The sequence below is a fragment of the Leucoraja erinacea genome, chromosome 3, assembly GCF_028641065.1.
Source record: "Leucoraja erinacea ecotype New England chromosome 3, Leri_hhj_1, whole genome shotgun sequence".
Classification (NCBI taxonomy): Eukaryota; Metazoa; Chordata; class Chondrichthyes; order Rajiformes; family Rajidae; genus Leucoraja; species Leucoraja erinaceus.
In genome coordinates, this window is record NC_073379.1 from 30545035 (window position 1) to 30567356 (window position 22322).

Consider the following 22322-nt stretch of genomic DNA (forward strand, 5'->3'; position numbering starts at 1 on the left):
GTCCATGCGTCAACATTTGAGAAGGTCTCCTTGCGCTCTACTGTGCCTACCGCGCCGGTCAGCAACCCCGTAGCGATGGGGGACAATGTCTACGCCCATGTACTGTCTGAATTTCCGGATATCGTCACTGCCAAGTTTGGCTCGGCCAGCCTGAGGCACGGTGTCAGGCACCATATTCTGACATTGGGTCCACCGCCGCACGCCCACAGGCTTGCTCCTGTCAAGCTCCTCGTAGCAAAGGCGGAGTTTCCGAGGTTGGAGGCCATGGACATCGTTTGACGCTCCAACAGCCCATGGGCCTCCCCGCTGCACGTGGTGTCGAAGGTGTCTTGGTGGCGGCTGGAGGCCATGCGGGGACTACTGCCGCCTTAACGAGGCCATGACCGCTGACCGCTACCCTATTCCCCACATACAGGACTTTTCAGCCCATCTGGCCGGGGCTAGGTTCTTCTCCAAGATCGACCTAGTCCGGGGATATCACCAGATCCCTGTGCGACTGGAGGATGTCCCCAAGACAGCAATTATCACCCGGGTTGTTCATTCGGGTTGTTCGAGTTCCAGCGGATGCCCTTTGGCCTCAAGGATGCCGCGCAAGCGTTTCAGCGCCTGATGGACAGTGTGGTGTGCGGGCTTGACTTCCTGTTTGTCTACTTGGACGACATCCTCGTAGCAAGTCGCTCGCAAGAGGAACACTGCGCCCACCTGCGTCTACTATTCCAGCGCCTCAGTGACCATGGCCTCGTAATTAAACCTGGCAAGTGCCAAATTCGGCCTTCGGGCAACTTCCTGGGGCATTGGGTGCCATAGCACGGAGCAGTACCTCTGCCAGACAGGGTTGAGGCAATCCGCCAGTTCCCACAGCCTGCTTCGGTAAGTGGCCTCCGTGAGGTCGTAGGGATGGGCACATTTTACCACCGGTTCGTTCCTGAGGCTGCCAAACATTTTTGGCTGCTTTTTCAGTTTCTGACTGGCAAGCAACGGGAGATACAGTGGGACGCTGTCGCCACGGCAGCATTTGAAGGGGCGAAGGAGACCTTGGCTCGGGTGACTATGCTCGTGCATCCGACGGCTGATGCCCCCACAGCCCTTACCATGGATGTCTCTGACTATGCGGTCGGCAGCGTTTTGGAACAGTCGGTTCAAGGCCGTTGGCGGCCTCTCGCCTTCTATAGCCATCACCTGCAGCGCTTTCGACCAGGGGTTGCTCGCCTCACACCTCGCAGTGCGGTACTTCCGGTACTTCCTCGAGGGCCGTTCCTTCGTAGCCTTCACGGACCACAAGCCCCTCATGTTTGCTTTCACGAAGGTTTCGGATCCACCCGTCAGCAGCGCCAGCTAGCGGCTATTTCGGAGTATACAACAGACGTCCGACACATCGTCGGGAAATGCAATCTCATGGCGGATACTTTGTCCCGTCAGACAATTGCAGCCGTGCTTAACCCGCCTCAGGGATAGATTACTCCGTCTTGGCGGCGGCCCAGCTGGCGGACAATGAGATGCCGGCGTACTGCACTGCAATCTCTGGCTTGGTGCTTGAGGACGTGCCATTGGGTCCCTCGGGTTCCATCCTCTGTGATGTATCCATGGGCCAGCCGAGGCCTATTGTTCTGGCGAGCTGGCGCCGCCGCGTCTTTCAAGTGATCCATGCGGGCCACGGTCGCTATGGTGGCCGCAAGGTTTATGTGGCACGGACTTCGGAAGCAGGTCGCTCGCTGGGCCGGGGTGTGCAACCCGTGCCAGACATCAAAGGTGCATCGACATGTCCGGGCGCCCATTCAAGACTTCGCAGTGTCACACCAGCGGTTCGATCACGTACACGTGCACATCGTGGGGCCACTGCCGCCATCCCATGGTGTTTCACACATGCTTACCCTGGTTGACCGTTTTACGCGGTGGCCTCAGGCCATCCCGCTCTCGGACAATTCAACTAAGTCGTGCACTCGTGCGCTCGTGGCAACTTGGATTGCCTGCTTTGGGGTTCCACTTCACGTCACGTCCGACCGGGGCGCCCAGTTCACGTCTGAACTGTGGTCCGCCATGGTCAGCCTGTTGGGGACGCAGTTCCACCACTCGACAGCGTATCATCCCCAGTCAAATGGGTTGGTGGAGCGGTTCCACCGCTGTCTGAAGGCCGTCCTGAAGGCTCGTCTCACAGGCCCTCCTAGGTGGATGGACGAGTTGCCATGGGTCCTGTTGGGATTCAGACGGCCCCCATGGAGGATCTGTCATCCTCCTCTGGAGAGTTGGTATATGGCGTTCCGCTCACTGTTTCCGGAGAGTCTGTCCCTGCTGCTGATGGGTCCCAGGAACCCCTGATCCACTTGCAGGAGAGGGTCGGCGCTCTGTCTCCCATCCCGACGTCACATCATTGACTGGCCCCTTCCCATGTGCCACTGCCGCTGATGGGCTGCCCTTACTTTTTTCGTCACCGTGACTCCCACAGGTCGCCCTTGCAGCACCCGTATGAAGGTCCCTTTCGCATGTTGTGGCACGGGCCTGTTACATTTGATTTTGACATGGGAGGCCGGCGTGAAACTGTGTCTGTGGCTCGTTTGAAACCGGCCCACTTGGACCTGAGCGAGCCAGTCCACGTTGCTCAACTGTCGCGTTGCGGGCGTTCGCCTTGCCGGGCTCCCGGAGATTATTCTGAACCGAGCAAGCCCCCGGGGCGTGGGATTGTATCTACGCGTTCGGGCAGCCTCGTTCGGCGTCCCGTCCGGTTCGGTGCCTCTGGTTCTGGGGGGGGGGGGTCATGTGGCGGCACCTGGTGGAAACCCAAGGGCACAATGAGCCATCGGCTCTAGAGGGCGGCGTCTTGGTGTGGGAGGCGCTAGTCACCTGAGTTGGTATTTAAGGCCGGACACGCCCCGTGACCTTGAGGGAGTAGGGAACTGGATTGGAGAGAATAAAAACGTCTAATGCACACAACTCGTGTCCGACTAGTTTTTGGCTGGACGCTACAGGATATTGATTACATTAAAGCAACCAAAATAAATTGCTTGAACTATGTTTGATATACAACTAATGTAAACCAAACAGTGTGAACATTTTCAAAGATATTTTGATAATTCTACTTCTGTTCCATTGTGGGTTTCCAAACATTAATTTCACAATTTTCTCTTTTAGGAATGCGTTCAGGAAGGATACCGTGCAGCTTTTACATTTGCAGAAATGCTTGAAATATTTCGGGAATGCTATCAAGAAAATGAAAGTCTCAATTTGGCGGCTATTAAGAAGGAGGAACATGGTATGTTTGTCAGTATACCATTTTTCTAAATCTGCACTGCATCTCTTCCAAAGCCAGATTATCTTTATTGAGATAACAAGGACTGTCGACAGCAATTTCTACTCACCACAATATAACTTTTAATGTATTCCTGTCTTTCTGAGTGACCTGTTGGGAGACAGCACTGTCATTACGATGTCATGATAATGATATGCTAATATCTTGATCCTGGTGTCAGCTGACTTGTGTGCGCTGTGTAAGCTGCGGCAGGAAGCCATGGCCGGGGGAGATAATAAACACCGAAACCAAAGAATGTAACCTGTAAATATTGTGTCAGTATCATTATTATTCCACATCTGAAGCAAAGATGTGACGAGCACCTTAATCAAAAGAATTTGGGAAGATTATGATTCAAGCATTAACAATTACTTCTTCCACGCCCTATAATATTTTCAGGTATTATTCACTTGGTACTGTTGTCTATTTTTAATGACAATGGGTAGGGATTTCTGTCATTGGGCAGCCACTTACTTCCCTTTACCTCACTTGGTTCCTCAGGTGTGAATTTTCCAAGAGGAATTGGTCTCATCCTCAACCATGAGGCACTTTGCAACAGCAGGGCTTTTTGAAACATTATTCTATAATGTGGGAGAAGAAACAGAATATGTCCCGTCACAAAACTACTGAGAAACAACCTTGCCAGATGGTTAGGTTGGATAATGCATCCTTTGAAGAAATATATTTCAGATCATGGTGGTTTTCTGCATAAAGTTAATTGGTTGAAAGATACAGCATGGAAACAAGCCCCCTGGGCCCACAGTCCACGCTGACCATCGACCATCTGTTCATATTCATTCTATGTTATCCCACCTTTGTATCTACTCAAATACACAAGGGGCAATTTACAGAGTCCAATTGACTTAGAAACCCACATGTCTTTGGGATATGGGAGGAAACTGGAGCACCTAGAAGAAACCCCCCACACACAGGGAAAACTTGCAAACTGCACACAGACAGCACTCGAGGTCAGGATCGAACCTGGGTCTCTGGCACTGTGAGGCAGCATCTCCACCATCTGTATCACTGCTGCTCCTGTCATTTCTCATCACATATAAATAATTTCTCATATTTACTGTAATACAGAAATGTCAACAAACCTAAAAAGATTTCCAATATTCAATGTCAAATATACTAACATTTATTAAAGTTATTAAAACATGTAAAATGCATAATCTTTAAAAAAAAAAGTTAACCAAAATCCTGAATTCAAAACATTTAATTCAAACAATGATATTAACTCAAGCAATTTAAAAGCTCTAAAAAAAGATTTATAGAATAACATCTAGTGAGCTACACTATTGTTTTAGAAATGCGAGTTCAAAGTTCATTGTACTTACTGCAGAACTTTAAGGGATAATTTAAATTCATATTAAAAACCAAATAGAGGAACTATTGTGTTGTGAAAATGATACTTGGTTCACTGAGAAATTACCAGAACATGTCATAAATCCATAGTAAACCCAGAATGGGCAGCAAATTATGTGAAATTAAGAAATACTGATCTACAGCTGCTAACGAGTTCAGTACTGTACTTTGCACTCATTTGAGATGTACAGAAATCTCAGTTGTTGGGACAGCAAATTGCTGACAATTGTACACAAACTGTGAGGATTTACTCCAAAATTCAGTCCAATATTTTCTTCATTACAATCTTTTTAATTACATTGAAATCAGTTAATTCCTCCCCTTGACATAATAATAGTTTAAGCTGAATTTTATCCATATCAAGATTTCCATATTCTCTCACATCATTAGAAGGAAACCATTTGGCCCATCAAGTCCATGACTGCTCACAGAGCTATCCCATTATCCGCTAATTTTCCCTGTTACTTATTCTCTCCACATTCCATACAATAGTACCTACTTTAATGTCATCTGCAAACATACGAATCATGCCTTATGCATTCTATTCCAAATCGTGAATTTAAACCCCAAAACAGCAAAGGGCCCAAACATTTTCCATAAAGTGTTTATGCAGTTCTTTTTTTAAAGTCACATTTGAATCTGCCTATTGCATTTTTTTCATGGAGTATATTTACGATTTCTGCATAAAATGTATTCTCTTAATTGAAGTGACTTGTTTGCCAATGACAATGCATTTCTGTTCTTGTGTGATCAGCATCCTGGTAAAGGAAAGTTTCTCCTGTGCATTCTATCAAAATCGCGAATCCTCCCTTAAATCTCTTCTGCTCTAAAGAAAATAGTGCCTGATCCTCTAACCTGCACATTACTGAATTTCCCCCTTCAGATATTTTAATCAGGAAATTACTAATATCTATAAAAATGTATTCTGTCAGAAAAAGGTTTCCTTAAGTTAAAAATGTATTTGCTTTATTTGGGTTCATGTCAAGACATAAAATGTGTTTACTCTTAATTCAGATATCTATTTCTTTGTGAGCTGGCTGGAGAAATATCACCAACAACATGAAGATGCAGTCAGTATTAAGCAAACTAAAAACTTAGGATTGTTGCTGATTGATAACACCTCTCTGAAAAAAACACTAATTCCTTCACCACTGCTATGTCTGGAGGTAAGCATTTTCATTTTGTCAAAAACCTTTTAACATTAAGAAATAAGAAATGAATGAACACTTTGATGGCATTGTACCCTAATAGTCAGCAGGTATTAATGCAAACTATGTAGGAATATAACAAATTACTGCAAGAATAACAAGGTTATAATATCGGTGATTTTAACTTTCCATTATTGACTGCGATAATGCAAAGGACCTGAACATGGTTGAATTTATTACATGCACTCAGGAAAGTTTTGTCAATCAATATGGAGATAGCCCTACTAGAGAAGATATAGTAAATCCATAGAAAATAGATGATCTCCTTTTGGAAATAAGGTCAGACAGAATATAGAAGGTTAAGTGAGAGAGGACTTTGGAAACAGGGACCATTATTATATTAGTTTCAATGTAATTCTGGAAAAGGATAAAGGTGGTCCAAAAATTGAGATTCCAATTTAAGCAAGACCAATTTCATGGCATTAGAAAGGAACTTTCAAAAGATGATCGGGGAGGAAAGGAGGGTCCTGGTAACCAATGAGATTGACGAGGGCAGTGTGGTAGGTGTGAAGCCAGGGGATACCTTACATTGCAGCTGCTGACCTGAAGGGTTTATTGTTCATGTTCTGGGTATTACGTCTTTCCATGATCTTCAATCTTACTTCACTTTGTTGTGTACTGCAGACCTCCTCATTATTATGTCAGCGATTAATCTCACGTGGTTGTAAAACAAAATAGATTTATCTGACAGGTGGTCAGACAATACAAAGAATAAGGAACTACCTTTACTCCTCCAGCTTATTTCAGTCCAAGAAGTCTTTAAGCATCTGAGTTCATTTGGGTGTGCTCCAGATAGTACCTGCATCAATATTTTCTCTAAATAAGCCTTCTACATAAAATTGCGACTGACATCCAGACAAAATGTCATTTAGCAATGTTTATTTGATTGGTATATTCATTTATAAAGTAAATCTCATAATCAAATATATTCCATTACGTCTCTTGTGGTGACGATGAGCTATAAAAGCCAGTATACCATCAGGTAAAGAAGTGCCTGATAGCACTTCAGATATACATGATTCTGTTTTTTTTGGAGGGGCTTTTCTTCCGTTCTGTTTATAGCACAAGATTTGTTTGTCTAACTTTATAATGGAAACTGTCAACCCATAAACTACATCCTCTTGTAAGAACTAGTAACGTGTACCTGTATTGATATTAATATGTATTTAAAAATAATGACAGTGCATTCAATTTCTATTATATGTGATCAAAAGATCTTTGAAAAGAATGAAACTAAATGTATAATATTATAATGATTAACATAATTTTGAATTTAAATGGTGTAATTTGCTTGCCATTCATTTATGGTTTGCTCTTTTAAGTTAATACACTATTTAAAAAAATCAGTTGTGAATATTGAGATATGCCATTTATTGTCACTATACATGTACAGTGAAACTGAAAGCTGCTCGTACTCAGTGCATACATACAATTTAGCACAAAAAACAAGAAACAGAAAAAACAAAAAACAGAAGGGAGATGGGGGGGGGGGGAAATAGGTGCACAAATTCTGCGGCGCTACATACATATATACATATATACAGATGGAAGTCCGTGTTGGGCGGTGTAGTCAGTGCATGTGTGAATTTGAATTTATAGTAGATATAATTCTCGGAAAGCAACTATTCCTGAGTCTGTTTGTCCTGGATTTGATGCACCTATAGCGCCTTCCAGAGGGCAGCAGGTCGAACAGTCCAAACGCAGGATGGGAGCTGTCTTTGATGATCTTCTTTGCCCTGCCAAGGCAGCGGGAGGTGTAGATGTCCATCAGAGAGGGGAGAGGGCAGCCAATGATCCTCTGTGCTGTCCTGGTTACCCTCTGAAGCCTCTCCCTGTCTGCCATGGATGTTAAAAGATATGCAACTGTAATCACTATTGAAGAACTTTTGAAATTCAAATACAATTCATTTAAAAAAATTGGACACTGGTTTATAATTGGTAGTGGAACAAGATATATTTCTGCACTATCATAATGCTATTCCAAACATTTCTAATTTGGTTAATGTATACTTTGGAATATTAGTGTTTATTTTAATAGGCCTAAAATAGGTCACAGTGTTACTTGTTCTAATTTCTACTTACTATTAGGAAAACAGCTTAACGGTACAATATAGTAAGAAGTAAAAGTAAATGTAATACTCTTGCTGATAATATTAATTTGATTTTTTTTAATCGTTCAGGCTATTTATGATATACTTCCAATACTTGCCAAGAAGAAAACCGATTCTATTATTCATGAAGCACAAGATGCTGAATTTAAACTTGAAATCATTCCAACAGGGACCATGGAGTATGTGAATAATTTGTTATTCCTTGACGAGATGCAAGATAGGGTATGTAGAAATGTATTCATAAGATATGCTATAAAATAGTCATAATTTTCTGTCTACTTTATTCCTGTTTTTCCTCTTTGCGATCATGTATTCTTCTTCAGGAAAATAAAGGTTGGCTTTACATTGGGTTTTTAGATGTTCTGGTTTAACTAGTAAAGGGTATTTCAGATTTGGAAAATAAAGATAATTGGAAAAGTAATAATAATTGAATGTGATTTCCATTGTATGTCAATAGTAAAATTTTAGCCATGTTAACGACGGAGAGGAATTGATCACCCACCTAATATGGTAAGAATGCATCTATATTCTGCTTCGATAACTGAAAAATACATAATTCTGCATAATAAATTTTGTAGAAATTTAGTGGGATATTTGATTCAATTTTAGTCTGATATTTTTCAAATACATAATTTTGTGCTTGGATTATTTCTTATTTTTATTATGAAATTTTACATAATTGTTTGGAAAGTTACACTTTAATTAAGGCAGTTGGCAATTTTTTTACTCAATTGATAATTGACATATGATTGCCATTTTTAACGTAGGTAGAACATTTGAAGTAGGGCAAACACAAATGCACAAAGAGAGTTTGAACCTAAGAAGATACTGCATTGACAAGTATGGAGAAATGGGGGATCAAGGATTGATGACCACTGATCCCAGAAAATAGTAATCAAGCAATTGTGATGATAAAAAATGTAATACATTTAAGATACTTGCTGTTATCGATTGAAACATAAAATGTAAATGCAGAGATGGTTGGCATGGACTTGGTGGGCCGAAGGCCCACCGAGTCCATGCCAACCATCTCTGCATTTACATAATGACATGCCAACCATCTCTGCATTTACATAATGACATGCCAACCATCTCTGCATTTACATAATGACATGCCAACCATCTCTGCATTTACATAATTCTCTATTATGATCTTAGAATTATATGAACTTTTCGATCACTACATGATAGGAACCATAGAAACATAGAAACATAGAAATTAGGTGCAGGAGTAGGCCATTTGGCCCTTCGAGCCTGCACCGACATTCAATATGATCATGGCTGATCATCCAACTCAGTATCCCGTACCTGCCTTCTCTCCATACCCTCTGATCCCCTTGGCCACAAGGGCCACATCTAACTCCCTCTTAAATATAGCCAATGAACTGGCCTCAACTACCCTCTGTGGCAGAGAGTTCCAGAGATTCACCACTCTCTGTATGAAAAAAGTTCTCCTCATCTCAGTTTTAAAGGAATTCCCCCTTATCTTTAAGTTGTGACCCCTTGTCCTGGACTTCCCCAACATCGGGAACAATCTTCCTGCATCTAGCCTGTCCAACCCCTTAAGAATTTTGTAAGTTTCTATAAGATCCCCTCTCAATCTTCTAAATTCTAGAGAGTATAAACCAAGTCTATCCAGTCTTTCTTCATAAGACAGTCCTGACATCCCAGGAATCAGTCTGGTGAACCTTCTCTGCACCCTCTATGGCAATAATGTCCTTCCTCAGATTTGGAGACCAAAACTGTACGCAATAGTCCAGGTGTGGTCTCACCAAGACCCTGTACAACTGCAGTAGAACCTCCCTGCTCCTATACTCAAATCCTTTTGCTATGAAAGCCAACATACCATTTGCTTTCTTTACTGCCTGCTGCACCTGCATGCCTACCTTCAATGACTGGTGTACCATGACACCCAGGTCTCGCTGCATCTCCCCCTTTCCCAATCGGCCACCATTTAGATAATAGTCTGCTTTCCCGTTTTTGCCACCAAAATGGATAACCTCACATTTATCCACATTATATTGCATCTGCCAAACATTTGCCCACTCACCCAGCCTATCCAAGTCACCTTGCAGTCTCCTAGCATCCTCCTCACAGCTAACACTGCCCCCCAGCTTAGTGTCATCTGCAAACTTGGAGATATTGCCTTCAATTCCCTCATCCAGATCATTAATATATATTGTAAATAGCTGGGGTCCCAGCACTGAGCCTTGCGGTACCCCACTAGCCACTGCCTGCCATTGTGAAAAGGACCCGTTTACTCCTACTATTTGCTTCCTGTTTGCCAGCCAGTTCTCTATCCACATCAATACTGAACCCCCAATGCCATGTGCTTTAAGTTTGTATACTAATCTCTTATGTGGGACCTTGTCGAAAGCCTTCTGGAAGTCCAGATACACCACATCCACTGGTTCTCCCCTATCCACGCTACTAGTTACATCCTCGAAAAATTCTATAAGATTTGTCAGACATGATTTACCTTTCGTAAATCCATGCTGACTTTGTCCAATGATTTCACCACTTTCCAAATGTGCTGCTATCCCATCTTTAATAACTGACTCTAGCAGTTTCCCCACTACCGATGTTAGAGTAACTGGTCTGTAATTCCCCGTTTTCTCTCTCCCTCCCTTCTTAAAAAGTGGGATTACGTTTGCTACCCGCCAATCCTCTGGAACTACTCCAGAATCTAAAGAGTTTTGAAAGATTATTACTAATGCATCCACTATTTCTGGAGCTACTTCCTTAAGTAGGAAAGATGTGAATATATTCTAAGAAGACTCATAAAGCCTTGTGAAGTTTAGTTCTAAGAAATGATTGGTCAGATTGAAACAGTTTGTTATGGCATGGAGAAGATGAGATATGTTGAGTGTATAAGTATGTGCTTAATAGGCCTGGTCTTTCTACACTTGAGAAAAGAAAGGCTGAGATTTGACCTAAAAGAGATTTTTTAAATGGTGAAAGGATTTGACAGAACATGTAGAGAAAATATTTCCACGTAAAAAATAACATAATTAGAGGCCATCAAAATAGGATATCCTGGAAGAAAACCAATTCAGACGAGTGTTTGTGTCATAGAATAATGACAATGTGATACATTTAAGAAGAGGCTGCACATGTATGTGAAGGAGAAGAGAGTAGGATGTTACACTGATTAACACAGGAGGACGCTCAAGAGAATATAAATGCTGGTGTGGACTCATTGACCAATACAGGTCCATCTCCGATTTTCTGGCAACTGATGGCCCGACACCTCCTTTAATCCAGGCAAAATTACGATAATGCATTTGAAATCCATCCCCGGAAGTCGACCCCTCCCCCACAATTTATATTTCTAGAAAGTCAATTAACATACTAACCTGTACGTGTTTGGAGTGTGGGAGGAAACCAAAGATCTCCAGGAAAACCTACGTGGTCATGAGGAGAACGTACAAACTCTGGCCAGACAGCACCCGTAGTCGGGATCTAACCCGGGTCTCTGGTGCTGAAAGCACTGTAAGGTAGCAACTCTACTGCTGCGCCACTGTGCCGCCCAAGGTAGCATGGGAATTGGCTGATGGAGTTAACAATCCATAACCTTATGATGAAATATGCTATGATAATTTACTTATACAGCTATTGATTTTTTTATAGATTGAAGTATTGGAAGAAGAATCAAGTACTGTTGTCATGATGTATCAGCTCATTGAAAAGTACAAGATCTCCACACCTCCTGAAGATCTTGCTGTATTTGCAACTCTGAAACCTTCGATATCTGCAGTTCGCACTGTAATTGACAGAGCTGTAAATGAAAGAGAAAGCAACATAGGCAAATTATGTCGCTGCCTGGATAAAGATGTTGAAGTTCTGAATGAGGAAGTCAGAGCAGTATGGTTGCAAGAGCAGGTAGGTTAAGTGGTTACCTTTATCCTCAGTCCTGATTCAGAATTGCATATTTCTTTTAATCATGAGTTAGATTATATCCATTTACATTTTTCCTCTTTTTCACTACTTTGGAAAGTTTGAGAATTCAAAAAATTCTATCTTGCATAGTTGGTAATGAGATCCTAAAATTGACTTTTAAATTGCTAAATCTGTGTTGTAGATTTATCCATTTTAATTGCTTTTCTATTATTTCTTGTAAACGACGATTTTGTAAACTAAGAAAATGATTACCTGGGGTTTATCATTTTGATCATAGACCAATTCTAAGTCCTAAGGTGTCCTTAAAGGTGAAGTGTGTGCTAATTTTCTGATGTTGTGCTATTACCTAGGGCAAAATAATATATGAACTTTAAGTAGAATTAGGCCATTTGGCTCATCCTAGTGATTATTTATTATTTTAGGTAGACAAAAATGCTGGAGAAACTCAGCGGGTGAGGCAGCACCTATGGAGCGAAGGAATAGGTGACGTTTTGTGTCAAGACCCTTCTTCAGACTGAATTGGGGGGTGGCGGGAAGAGAAAGGAAGGGGCGGGGACAATAAGCTGTGGGAGGGCTGGGAAGGGGAGGGGAACGATTTTTAGTTTTCTTTATTAGTGTCACATGTACCGAGGTACAGTGAAAAGCTGTTCTGTAGCATGCTATCCAGTCAGCGAAAAGACTATAAATGAATACAATCAAGCCATCCTCCGTGTACAGGGTATAACGTTTAGTGCCTGATAAAGTCCAGTAAAGTCAATTAAAGAGCTTGAAAATCTCCATTGAGGTAGATGGGAAGGCAGAACCACTCTCTAGTTGGTTAGAGGACGTGTCAGTTGCCTGATAACAGCTAAGAAGAAACTGTCCCTGAATCTGGAAATATGCATTTTCAAACATCTGTGCTCCTTGCCTGATGAGAAGGGAGAAGAGGGAGTGCCCAGAGTGAGACTGGTCCTTCATTATGCTGGTGGCTGTGATAGCATCATGTAGATGGAGTCAATGGAGGTTGGTTTGTGTGATAGACTGGGCTGCATCCACAACTCTCCAATTTTTTGCGACTTGGATGGAACTATTCCCAAACCATGCTTTGATGCACCCTGCTAAAATGTTTTTTCTACAGTACATCTGTAGAGGCTGGTGAGGGTTATTGGGCACACGCTAAACTTCCAAAGCCTCCTCAGGAAGTAGAGGTTTTGGTCTGCATTCTTGGCCATTGGTTCGATATGGCCGAAGACAGAATGCTGGTAATATTTGTTCTCGACCATCTCTACTTCGGCACCATCAATATCTACCGTTGTTTGTGTGCCACTTCGCTTCCTGAAGTCAATCACAATCTCCTTTGTCTTGCTGACATTGACAGAGAGGTTAGACAGATAGACACAAAATGCTGGAGTAACTCAGCGGGACAGGCAGCATCTCTGGATAGAAAGAATGGGTGATGCTTTGGGTTGCAACCCTTCTTCAGACATCTGAAGAATGGTCTTGACCCAAAACATCACCCATTCCTTCTATCCAGAGATGCTGCCTGTCCCACTGAGTTACTCCAGCATTTTATGTTTATCTTCAGTTTAAACCAGCATCTGCAGTTCGTTCCTACAACTTGAGAGAGGGGTTGTTGTATTGGTACTAGGTTAAGAGATTCTTAATTTGCTTCCTGTTCAAGAGGATTTCAGTATAGGAGTAAAGAGGTTCTTCTGCAGTTGTATAGGGCTCTGGTGAGACCGCATCTGGAGTATTGTGTCCAGTTGTGGTCTCCGAATTTGAGGAAGGACATCCTTGTGATTGAGGCAGTGCAGCGTACGTTCACGAGATTGATCCCTGGGATGGCGGGACTGTCATATGAGGAAAGATAGAAAAGACTAGGCTTGTATTCACTAGAGTTTAGAAGGATGAAGGGGTATCTAATAGAAACATATAAAATTATAAAAGGACTGGACAAGCTAGATGCAGAAAAATGTTCCCAATGTTGGACGAGTCCAGAACCAGAGGCCACAGTATTAGAATAAAGGGGAAGCCATTTAAGACTGAGGTGAGAAAAAACGTATTCACCCAGAGAGTTGTGAATTTGTGGAATTCCCTGCCACAGAGGGCAGTGGAGGCCAAGTCACTGGATGGATTTACGAGAGAGTTAGATAGAGCTCTAGGGGCTAGTGGAATCGAGGGATATGGGGAGAGGCAGGCACGGGTTATTGATTGGGGACGATCAGCCAAGATCACAATGAATGGCAGTGCTGGCTTGAAGGGCCGAATGGCCTCCTCCTGCACCTATTTTCTATGTTTCTATGTTTCTTCTCTGCCTCATCATTATTTGATATCTGGCAATGTAGGCAGCGCGACTCTCATCAGCAGTGGCCTCTGCAGCCCGTCTGCGTTTTTATTATTTTTTGTCTATGTTTTTATGTAGTTTTTGTTATTTTTTGTTGGGGTGTGTGTGTGGGGGAGTGGGGGGTGGGGTGGGAGGGAGGGGGTAACTTTTAAATCTCTCCCTGCACGGGAGACCCGACCTTTTCTTTGTCGGGTCTCCGTTGTCGTTGGGGCTGCAACGAGGAGCGGCCTCCAACAGGAGAAGACCGGGGGCTCTGGTGCCGACGACTCACCTCACCGTCGCGGAGCTGGCCGAGTCCGGAGCGGGTGGAGCGGTGGTGGAGCGCTGCTGCGTCCCGACCTCCGGAGATTCGGAGGCTGCAACTGCGGGTCTGGCGGACGGCGGCACCGGGAGCCCGCGGGTCCCTGGAGGGAGACCGCTTTTCAGGGCTCCCGCAACGGCGACTTCTCCCGCCCGAGTTGCGGGGTTGAAGAGCTCCTGTAGCGGGGCCTTACAGCACCTCCCCGCGCGGCTTGGAATGGCGACCTTGCATCACCCGGCGTGGCTTTAATGGCCGCGGGACAATCGCCATCGCCATCCGGGGGCTTTGACTTTGACTCTGACATCGGGGGGGGGGGGGGGGGGGTGCAGGGGAGAGATAAGTTTTTTTGGCCTTCCATCACAGCGATGTGATGGATGTTTATGTAAATTATGTTGTGTCTCGGGTCTATTTGTTTGTAATGTATGGCTGCAGAAACGTCATTTCGTTTGGACCTCAAGGGGTCCAAATGACAAATACATTGAATTGAATTGAATTGAAAAATCTGCAGAAATGCCTGCTAAACTTCATTTGCACCCATGATTGTTGAAATTTTTAACTAGCCATGTGAGCTAATCAATACACCAACAGGGCCACCTCATTGACACAATGCTGTGGACCAATGGGAAACCTTGTTCTTTCTCTATCTTGATCATCATGAATACCAATCTATTTTATACTGCTTCCAGATGCCCCTTCAATGGTGGATTCTATGATCAAGGCTGAACTAAAATATGTCGAATTGTAGCTGAATATATATCATGTTTAAAAAAAATCTGCAACCACAGTCACAAGAATTGACCCTCTGCATTATAATTCCCTCCACCCATGATCATCATCCGGCCTACCAAGGTTTTTGTTAGCTTCAGACTGTAATCTCACCAAATACTGCCAGAAGTTAATGATCTCACATTCCAGTTTACATGGCTTGAAGCAGTCCCGTATTTCTGCCCACACATTCCAAGGTTGCTTTTTTTTTTTACCCAACTGCATATAACTGGAAAATGAATCAGGCAGTTCTGCATTTCTGTGCATTCAGCAACTCAATTTTGACGAAGAATCTTTCAGGTAGGAAAGTTGTGGTTTTATTGCAAGTTCCATGATGCCCTCTGTGTTCCTTATTGGTTGTTCTTGCTTCTGACATGGATGAAGCTTGAGAGGTGTGGAGTGGTCTCCACTCTGGGATGTTGATAAGTGACACATGGACAGCACAGGCCACACTCATGTCGAAGCAGGCCTTCACATGCCATGCAAAAAACAGTCTCAGAGTTACATAAAAATATTTTTCTAACTAGGCATCTTTGGTTCCTAGGTAGTAAACCTTCTGAGTTCCCTGTCTTCTATTCTGCCATACAAGCACTTTAATACATCCTGAGACTATGCAAATAATACATAAATACAAAATACTTTTCATTTGTTCTCACCTGCATCATCCAATAATGCATTGCTTTGCCCTGTCCTATTCTGCAGGTTCTCACTTAAATTTTGATTACAAACCTCTTTATCCAGTGATTGTTAAAACTTGCCGGCAACTGAATTGTCGCTGAGGCCAGGAATATCATGACTCACTTCTAAATTTGGGGATATCATTGGGATTTGCCTAAGGAAGGCAAATTAAATAAAAAGAAACAAAGCAAGAATGCATTAGATCCTTACACTATAATTTGTCATATTTAGTGATTGTAGCTCCTTGTTCTAATTTTACATGATACTTGTAATTCCATTGATCTATTTTCTTTGCCATATATGTTATAGGATCCTCAAATTCTGGATATCAATTCTGACAGAGAAAAGGTGCAAAGCATTCTGGATAACCTGCAGAATGTCATGGATGAATTACAGAAACGTGCATTTGAATATAAATCCTACCAGAAGAACTTCAAGGTGACTGGTTTTAACTATTTCATGACTTCATGGTAAACATGAAGTAATTAAGTCATTCATGGATTAAAAAGAATAGTTCTGAGGAACACTTTATCCGTAGGAACTGAATATAATGCAAATTTGTGGAATGTTTGATTTAGCGAATGGGAAAATGCTAGTCCATCAAATTATGGAGTCACAAGAGGAAGGCATTTGAAAAATCATTAGAAAACTGCAGGTAGATATTATGATATATTTTTTTAGAGAAATAGAGAGAAATCATTCATATTGAAAGGAACAATTTTACAAGTGTTTGAAGCAGAAGTTCTTGGTATAAAATCTAAGGAAGAGATGAATGTGTTTATGCAGTGTATGCATTGAATGGAGGGTAGAATGGAGAGTTTATTTCCCATTGGTGCTGCATTTTAGTCAGCACAAAAATAATGGCCTAGGCCCTCAACATAAACAAGTCTAGAGATCTTTTAGATCCATATTACATTTATGAAAAGCATCTTGACTCGAGGAAACTGCACGCATTTATATTGTTTTAAAGGCCAAATCAGGCTACCAATATTCAATAATTATCCAATTCTAACATTTATATTTCATGTTTTATCAAGGCTTTCAGTTTAAAAATTTAGGTCTTAAATTCATTTAGTACTCAGTAATCAATCTGTTACATTGGAGGGTGAAACTGAGTTGTGTTCAATGCTAGGATCAGGAATTTGGTTTTATTTCAATAGTTGTATATTTGTCTCAAAGCCATGTAAGAAATAACAGGCTCTTGAGTGTTGCCAACAGAAAGATCACCAGATGTTACTAGCTTTCTCTATGGAAAAAGTGAATAGTATTTTTCATGGAATGTCAACGTTACAATACGATGTGATACAATAGGATTTTATTTATCCCAGGAGGGAAATTGATCTGCCAACTGTCATAATACACAAAATCCTTGAAACATGAAATTAAAGTGATGAGTGGAAAGGATTGGGGATGTGCAAAGATTCGGGAAGGGAAGTCAGTCAACCCCACGACAGCAGGGGGAGGAGTTGTACAGTTTGATAGCCACAGGGAAGAAGGTGGGCTTGATAGCCACAGGGAAGCATCTTGGTGGAACCAGTGTGTTGCTGAAGGTACTCCTCAGGTTGTCCAGTGTGTCATGGAGGGGTTGAGCTGTATTGTCCAAGATGCTCCGCAGGTTGAGCAGCATCCTCCCCTCCAAGACAACCTCCCATGTATCCAACTTCGCCCCCAGGATGGAGCCAGCTTGCCTGATGAGTTTGTTCATCCTATTGGCTTCCGCTGTCTTCGCCCTGCTGCCCCAGCACACGACAGGGAAGAAGATGGCACTGGCTACCACTGATTGGTAGAACATCTGCAGCATCTTGCTGCAGATGTTGAAGGAGCAGAGCCTTCTCAAAAAGGACAGCCGGCTCTGTCCCTTCTTGGACAGGGCCTCAGTGTCCTGGACCAGACCAGTTTACTGTCCAGGAACGCTCCAAGATATTTGTAGTCCCTGGTAAACGGTGCATGCACACCATTGATGGAGACAGTGGACAGGGGTGTTGCTCTCCTCCTAAAGTCCACCACAAACTCCTTAGTCTTGTCAGTGTTGAGCTGCAGGTGATTCAGCCCACACCACTCAACAAAGTGTTGACTATACCTCTGCATTCAGCTTCCCTCCGCTTTCTGATGCAGCTCACAATTGCAGAGTCATCTGAAAACTTCTGCAGGTGGCAGGAGGCAAGATGCAGATGGTGAACTGTAAGGGAGAGAGGACTGCCCCCTGTGGGCCCCGTGTTGCTCACTACCATGTCCGAGACACAGTTCTGTAGCAATTGAAAAAATTAGCGTTTACTAAATTGTGTTCTGCAAAAAACAATTATTTGTGCATAATTTTAGTAAGCAGTAGTCACTAAGCTTACATATCCACTAATGCAGAATGAATAATGATTTAAGAACATGAATAATGGTATCAAAAACTGGTCATAGGTTTTGGATGAGAGGGAAGAGGTTTAAAGATGATTTGAAGAGTATGTTTTTTCTCGCAAAGAGTCATTGGCATTTGGAATGAGTTGCCAGAGAAGCGGTCAGCAGAAACAGTCACAATTTTTACGAGACATCTTAATGGGTACTTGAATGAGATGGGGATAGAGGTATATAACATTAATACAAGGAAGTGGGATAAGTATAAATAGGCATGATGGTTGGGATAGATATGTTGGGCCAAAGGCCTAGTTTCTTCCCTGTACAATTCTATGACACTAATGGGCAGTATGGAATGGTGGGTCATGGGGCCTACTTGTGTGCGGTGTGACTCTCTGGCTCTGTGACTCATATTTAAATGCTCCCATTTGTCAGTTGTAGAAATGCCAGCAAATAACTGTGCAATGTCTACTCTTGCAAAGTCTGTCTTATGATCCTGAAATCAACCTCCCCAATCCAATACCTTCATTTCTTCAGATAGACACAAAATGCCAAAGTAACCCAGCAGACCAGGCAGCATTTCTAGAGAGAAGAAATGGGTAACGTTCCAGTTCAAGACCCTTCTTTGGACTGGTCACCCATTCCTTCTCTCTAGAGATGCTGCCTGTCCGTTTGAATTATTCCAGCATTTTGTGTATATCTTCAGTGTAAACCAGCATCTGCAGTTCCTCCTATACCTTAATTTTTATAGTTAGGCGATAAAGCTCTCCTTTAAAATTCCACTCATCTGAGGCTTTCCAATTAAAATGGTCCCAATTAATATTAGGGAAGTTAACATTCTGTACTACTACTTAATCCACATAAGGACACAAAGTACTGGAGTAACTCATCAGATCAGAGAGCATCTCTGAAGAACATGGATGGGTAACGCCTCGGGATTAGACACTCAGTAATCCAATTATAACTACTATAAACCAATTAAAACTATTATAATACAATTGCTCTTGCTTTTCTCTAATAATGTGTTTACGTCTAATCTTCTCTCTCATGTAGACTGTCAGGAGATTTATAGAACACGCATAAGGTGGTCACTCTCATTTTCTTCCTAAATTATACCCATGGGGTTATCTTTGAAAAATATATCCTCATTTATTACTGCTGTAATTGAATCCTTAATTAACATTGCAATGTCACAACCCCTTTTACCCCATCGGAGTATGTTGAATATCTCGAGTAAGGACATCTAGTTGTATCGCCTCCAGCTCCTGTGCGCTACTGCACATGGCAGTGTTTAAAGTGTCACAAGCTACCTTCAACTGTTTCTTTGTGATAGAAATTTCACATTATCAAATTTCCTTGTGCCAAACAACATTCTATTCATCTGCCAAATTAAACTCCTTGCTTCAAAATAAATACTGTTTTGCCTTGCATTGCTTTCATAGACCTTAACATTGCCCATATTTACTTTTCTTGCTGGACTGAGTTAGTTTACATGCAACATTTCACTACACCTCCCCTTCAACTGTACATTCACTCTGTGTTTATTCCACTGCCAAATCTGTTTAAACCCTCCACAACAGCATCAGGATTTAAACAAATTTGGCAGTAAATGGGGCACAGTGAAAATGCAAGGATATTAGTTCCCACTTTTGTTCAGTTGCAGCCCATCTGGTTTGTGGAGCTACTTACTTTCCTCAAAAGCATTTCCATGGATCCAGAAATATAAAGTTATCTATGCTACACCATCTTTTAGGCACACATTAATCTGACTGATCTTCCTATTCCTATACGCACTAGGATTTACACTTTAAGTATTTCAAAGATTATAACCTGAAAGGTCCTACTCTTTAATTTATGACCAAACCCTCTAAATGCATGTTGCAGGATCTCGTTCCTATGTTTACTTCTGTCATTGGTACCATTGTGCACCATGACCTCTTTTAAAATGCCCTAAAGCAGTTCTGTGACTTCCTGGACCCTGGCATTAGGGAGGCAATATACCATCCAGGAATCTTGTTTGCAGTCACAAAAATTAGGTCTGGTTCCACTTAGAAGAGCTCTTTTAATCTTTTTCCACCTCTCATGTGTAGCAGAGCCATCTGCGGTGCCAAGAGCTTGGCTGTTGTTGCTTTTCTATGAGAGGTCAATCCACATTCTCTCCTACAGCATCCAATGCAGTTACTTTGTTTGAGACGGGACACAGGGGACTCCTGCACCATCTGCCTTTGCCTGTTGCTCCATCTGGTGATCACCCATGTAGACAATATTCGTGGGACAATCAACTCATTAAAATTGCTAGCCATGATGTCCTCAGCATTGCAAATCTATAGTGAATCAATCCTCAATCCAGATGTGTAATGTTGTCAAATGGTAGCTACTGCTGGAAAGTACTCATTTCTATGGACACGGTTGCCAGGAAATCTGGAAGTATCCTTGATTTGCCATAAACCCCTTCTGCCCTGCTGATGGATTGCCTTGCCATGGATTACCTTTGCACTAAGGGGATTTCAATAAAATTGATTTTTTAATTATGTATATTGAAATACATGACAAATGTTTCTTAGAATATTGTTTAAGAAAGTCAATTGCAGTAATACTGTTATGTATGTTTTGTTTCATTGTTACTGTTAATTGCAATTATTTTCTGAGATACTAACTTGTGGATGGTACATTTATTTTTGACTCATCCCAGACGCACAATGTTTGTCATAGTCTTTGTGTGAGTTATGGCATCTTATAGCATGGAAACAGGCTATTCAGCCCACCATGCACATATGACCAATGAGCACCCATTCATCCCATCTTCCAGCACTTCTAGATAATTTGAATATTCAACTAGATATCTCTTATATACTGTTAGCAACCCTGCTTCTAACAACATGAATCCTGTGGCTTATTTTTTTTTCTAATATGTGCAATCATATTTTATATACATAGGTAGAAATAACCAAATTTGACTTTCTGGAGGAAGTCCATGCTAATATGAAACTAAAAAATCTTCTTTGGAATTCTTTAAATGACTGGGATCGTCACACAGATGAATGGCTGCAGGTAGGTTTTCTCAGTTAAGGTAGCTACTTCAGGGTAAAAAGTAAATAGTAAATATATTGTGCAGATCAGGCATCATCTGTAACATTTTGGCATTATTTAAAAAGATTAATGAATTGTAAATTTTCAAATCTATATACGGCAAAGGGAAAAGATGGATAATTTTGAAAAGATGAATGCCAAATGCACTAATGTTTATGGATGTACATGATTGAGAAAATAACATTTTTGGAAAAATATATATATCTTAGTTCCTTCAAATTATTTGGATATCCCAACAAATAGAGCAATGCTTAAGTTATTATTTTGTGTCCTTTCTTTCCCACAGCTTAGATTTGAAACCATCGATGCAGAGGAATTGAGTGGTGAAGTAACCAAGTATAGCAAAATTGTGAATCAACTCGAAAAAGGTCTTCAAGTAAATAGCGTGGTGGCAAAACTTAAAGATAACGTGGACCAGATGAGACAAAAGGTACTGGGATAGAGGATCTGCTTGCAATATGCACATTTAAATTATACTGTGGTAGGGACTTGCAACCAATTTGGGTTGTGAATGCAGTGAACAATATTCTAGCATTTACAATCTACAACATGAAATTATTATGAATACCATGATAAAACAAAGTGAAATTGTGCTAATGACACAAATTTTCTGCACGTTTGTGCATGACAATTGGTCCTTGTTGGAAGCCACACTTGCACTTTTTTTGTAAACCAGCATCTGCAGTTCATTGTTTCTAGACTTACTTATTTATTTGTTTTTTAAATGCTGAATTTAAGAAAATCATAAATTATTTAACTTCACCTTCCTCTTCTACAGTTGATTTGTTTTTATGTTGGAGCAATGGAGCACAAAGTTGGAATGTTAGAAAGTGTGAGGGAAATAACTTTTAGACAAGAGAATCAACACAGGAAGAAATGTAGACATAAGGTTGAATAATAGCAGTCAAATTAAGTCTATTGCAAATCACCAGAAGACAAGTGCAGTTAAAAT

At 41.8% G+C, this 22322-nt stretch overlaps 1 protein-coding gene across 1 annotated transcript in view; it reads left to right on the top strand.

The window, feature by feature from the left end:
• LOC129695437 (dynein axonemal heavy chain 6-like) overlaps nucleotides 1-22322 on the top strand; it is a 283604-nt gene that overhangs the window by 47914 nt on the left and 213368 nt on the right. Inside the window, 7 exon segments of the mRNA XM_055632390.1 lie at nucleotides 3127-3247; nucleotides 5666-5817; nucleotides 8040-8192; nucleotides 11601-11852; nucleotides 16247-16375; nucleotides 21218-21331; nucleotides 21657-21800. Coding sequence (XP_055488365.1) covers nucleotides 3127-3247; nucleotides 5666-5817; nucleotides 8040-8192; nucleotides 11601-11852; nucleotides 16247-16375; nucleotides 21218-21331; nucleotides 21657-21800 — 1065 coding nt within the window.